Below are 4,808 nucleotides of genomic sequence, written 5' to 3'. Positions count from 1 at the left end.
GATTTTCTAAATCTTCTGATGTTCATGTTTGTTTGGGACACTTTATTACTGGAGGGCTAATTTTAATTTCCATCTTAGTTTATTATTGGTAAATAAATACCAAAATACCAGTAATTTTAATACCATAAAAATGCCAAAATAATATGTAGATAGCGATGTAAGGCATCATTTAATTTAAAAAAAAATTTAAAAGTATGTAAAAAAAAAAGAAAGTACAATCAGCTAAAAGACTTGTGTTTTTCAGAAATCTTTTCACTTTTTTTTTTAATTAAATTTCAAAGTAATTGTTGGACATAATTATTGTTACAATTAAATTAATTTTAATTATAACAATAATTATGTACAACAATTTATTGTTAAATAATGTTTCTTGACTTTGCATATATAAAGGAGTAGTTTGTTTTCGCCCAATTCAATATGGTTACTTTTGATTTAATTCAATATGGTTACTTTTGATTTAATTCAATATGGTTACTTTTGATTTAATTCAATATGGTTACTTTTGATTTAATTCAATATGGTTACTTTTGATTTAATTCAATATGGTTACTTTTGATTTAATTCAATATGGTTACTTTTGATTTAATTCAATATGGTTACTTTTGATTTAGCGATATAGTCACGTGATTCCGACTGAATGAATTATCACTGCGAATGGAAGCAAAATTTGCTTAAACTTTTGTTCGATCTTAATTACGAATTATTAAAAATCATTAAAAAACTTGATAATAAAAAAATATATATAATTTTTGTGTTTGAAGAATTGATTTTGTATAAGTCATATTTAAATGAAAATGTTTCCGATTAACTATAAATTTTAATATATGCATTGTCTTTAATTGTTTAGTTCGCATTTATCGCAGCATAATATTTATTAAACATATATAAGATATTGCAACACGTAACATAATGTTTCGATTAAAATAAGTTTCAGCTAAATTGTTCCATGATAAATAAAATAGTAAATTCACCTTAGTTACATTTCACTTGTCCTATTAATTTTTTTTATTCACAAAAGTGATGCAGACTGGTATGCAAACTAAAAATTGATAAAAGATACTTTTGAGATATTGAAAGTTTTAACAACTATTTTAAAGTTTTAAAACACTGTGGTCGTTTAGTTGCCGCGGACATGTTTGAAAGGAAAATCATTCCTTGTTATTATTGAGACGAAACGAAATAAAATGAGTGAGAAATTTAATCTGAAAAGTAATCATCAAAAATAAACAATTTTCACTTTTATGGTATTTTCTAAAGATTTAGATGGTGATGATGTTTAGCTTTTCGAAGAGGTTGTTTAACTCTACAATGAGGTGATGACGATTTTAATTTTTTTTTTAATCTGATAATTGAATTATAATCCGCCTATTTAATATTTAGCTGTGAAGAAAAGCATTTCAAAGCAAAACTTATATTGTTTTACTTTAGTTAAAACATTATCAGAGGTTGAGATAGTTTTACATGGAGATATATAAAAAAAAAAAATACATATAAATTAATTAGTATATACTAACACTTTTGTTTCTCTTATAGCAAACAGTTTTTCTCAAGTCAAAGCTTAAAAAAATTAAAACTCAACCTTGTAATTAATTTGCTATTTGATGCATTAGTTTATAACATTTTTTATTTAGGTTTAAAATATGTCTTCGGAACCAACAATCGATAGTTGTGAAGATTCAGCTATGAAATCAAGGTTGGAGGAAACTTCATCACTTCTGTCATTAAAAAAAGATTATAATGGTTTTCAACGATGGATTATGTTATTTATCTATTCATTTAACAGCGTAGTAATTGGACTTTTATATATAGGAATAAGTCCAAAAAGTGTTATCTCTAAAAGTTATTATAAAATAAGTGATCTGAATATTCAGTTAATAAATAATCTTTTTCTCGTTGTTTACATTGTTACTGCAATGCCTTCATCCTACTTGGTGTTTAAAATTGGATTAAGATCTGTGCTGGTTATGGCGTCCGCTTTAAATGTTTTAGGTACTGGTTTTCATTTAGCCGGTTTTGGTCAAAACGGTTTTAAATTATTCATTACTGGTCAAATTTTTGCAGCACTTGGGAACAGCGCTATTTTGCAAATGCCCAGTCAGCTATCGTCGCAATGGTTTCCAAGCAACGAGCGAGGGAAATCTACAGCTATTGGTTATTTCATGAATATGATTGGGGGATCATTAGGTTTTCTGCAAAATACATTTATGATTACAGAATACAATAACTTTTATAAGCTCAAAAACCAGTTTCAAATGTTTTATTTTACACGATTTATACTTGTTGTTTTCACGTTTTTATTTACGTTGATATTTTTTAAGAATCCTCCATCGCATAACTCTCTACATAATACCCCGTCATCACAAAACTTCAATAAAAAAGAAAAATTCAAAAAATATCTCTCAATGCTTCTGACTGACAAACACTTTCTAGCCATGTCGCAATCATATTCAATTTATTTTGGACTAGTTTCGTCAATAACTTTATTTTTGAACATATTTATGGAAAAATACAAAAATGATTTTACTGAAAAAATTGGGTGGATGGGCGTATTTAGTCTTTTCTGTGGAATTATTGGTTGTTTAGTTTTTGGTATAATATTAGATAAACTAAAAAAATTTCGACATTTAGCAATTCTTATTAATTTTAGTGCTTCAATGACGTGGTTAGCATTTATATTGACATTGAAAAAGACAGAGAGTTTCTTTGGACCATTAGTGATATTTTTGGTCTATGGATTTTTTGCTTATGCTTACACAACCATTGGACTTGAGCAATCTGCAGAAATGACTTTTCCAGTTCCAGAAGAGTTTTCAAGTGCATTTATTCTCATCATCGCTCATATTTATGGTTTAATTTTTGGTTTAGTGTTTGGATTTTTTTTTCGACTTGGTTTGGTTGAAACCGTTCCTTATATTATATTAGGTTTTTATCTTTTAAGTACATTGCTAACTTGTGTTGTGAAAACTCATTTGAAAAGAAATTCTGCTGAAATTCTGATGACATTTAACTCATACTAAATATATTATACAATGTATATTTGATGACATTTAACTCATACTAAATATATATATATATATATATATATATATATATATATATATATATATATATATATATATATATATATATATATATATATATATATATATATATATATATATATATATATATGTTTATATATATATATTTATATATATATATATATATATATCATGATAATGATAAGCTGCGGTGAGAAAATATTGAAATAAGATTGAAAATAATAAAATAAATTAAATTAGTAACACAAAGCAAATGAGTTTTTTTTTTAATCTTGCTTGAGATAGCAACCCTTTAGCTTCTTGTCGGTAGACGATGAGCTGTAGCAGCGATTCGGTAATAAATAGTAAGATTAGTGCTGACCAGAGTGTTTATCGATACAATGTTTAAATTTATTTAGGTATCGAGAGTCAATTGCAGTTTGTAGGAGTAAATTCCATCGGTTGACTACTCTGTTAGGAAAGAAAATAAGCCTAGTAGAGATAGATAGTATGTTGTTATTGAGGTCTGTAGCACTAAAGAACTTTTTGAAGAGACGTTGAGAGTGTCCTTGAGTTATTCGGATAGATGGATTGCCAATTTGTGGGTTAAGCCAATAAACATTTTATAAGTAATTTATAAATTTAAAATTGTAGATTAAATCACCTCGAATGCGTCTTTCATTTAGTGAGGTGAGGTAAAGAAATGATAATTTGGCTTCGCTGAATAACACTCTTAGAGAAGAAATTGCTGTGGTGGCATGGTTTTGGACTTTTTCAAGTTTTTTGACGTTGCGTGCAAAAAGAGAATTTTATATAGGAGCAGCATACTCGAGGTGAGGTCTGACAAGGGATGTGTATAGTCTTTTCCAAACATGAGCGTTTTTATAAATAAAAGATTTCTTGAGTTGACCGAAAACAGAGTTAGCTTTAGATGATATTATTTCAATGTGAGTGTCCCATTGGAGGTTGCGTAAAATGCAAATGTCATGATCTCTTTCTTTGTAAGAGGAACCGAGAGGCTGCATCCCTTGCTTAGTCAAGATATATTATTGGTGATTAGGGTTTTTACTTTTGTCAAAACATACGATAAGGCACTTTTTGTAGTTAAGACGTAAGCGCCAGCTTCGTATTCAAGTCGTGATGTGATTTATATCCTTCTGAAGCAAAGCTGGGCTCTCAGGTGTCAAGTTGGAGGAAATAACCCTAATGTTGTTGGCGTATAACTTCATTGGATTGCTAATAAGGTCTGTAATGTCATTTGTAATGTCATTGATGTATAAGATGAATAGAAGAGGTCCTAGAACAGATTCTTGTGGATCACCACTGGTGACTGGTAACCAATTTGAAGTAGCTGAACCCTTAACAACTCGTTGAGTTCTGTTAGAAAAAAAAGAATTTATTAAAAGTTTTAATTAAAGTTTAAATTGGTTAAGATGAAGAAATTGTATATATATAAACAACTATAATATCCTCATAAACGTCTTTTAATTTCTTTTTTTTCCTATTTTTAAAAAAATCTAAGTTATGAGAATTTTTGATGAAACAACTATAATAGTATATTTTTAAACTATTAAAAATATTTGTAGCTATTGTTTAAATTTAAATTCATTAAAAAAAAAATTCTTCTTGGCATTTTAAATTTAATATCAAAATTTGATTCCAAAATTTTACAAAAATAGTACATTTACACAGGGGTGGCGGAAAGAAATAATATGGGGGGAGGGTGCTAAAAATATTTTTATTAAACTTTTATTAAAATAATTTTAATCGCTTCAATATAATCTCAAC

At 27.5% G+C, this 4,808-nt stretch overlaps 1 protein-coding gene across 1 annotated transcript; it reads left to right on the top strand.

Moving 5' to 3' along the window:
* The first annotated feature begins 1,592 nt into the window (after nucleotides 1-1,592).
* On the top strand, nucleotides 1,593-3,052 carry LOC124812397 (heme transporter FLVCR1). Its single transcript, XM_065791306.1, has one exon. The coding sequence runs from the start codon at nucleotides 1,641-1,643 to the stop codon at nucleotides 3,015-3,017; it is 1,377 nt and encodes a 458-aa protein (XP_065647378.1). The 5' UTR covers nucleotides 1,593-1,640; the 3' UTR covers nucleotides 3,018-3,052.
* The last annotated feature ends 1,756 nt before the right edge of the window (nucleotides 3,053-4,808 follow it).

This window comes from Hydra vulgaris, chromosome 02, assembly GCF_038396675.1.
Source record: "Hydra vulgaris chromosome 02, alternate assembly HydraT2T_AEP".
NCBI classification, from domain to species: domain Eukaryota; kingdom Metazoa; phylum Cnidaria; class Hydrozoa; order Anthoathecata; family Hydridae; genus Hydra; species Hydra vulgaris.
The sequence above is the reverse complement of the archived record's forward strand: the minus strand, read 5'-3'. Positions and strand labels throughout refer to the sequence as shown.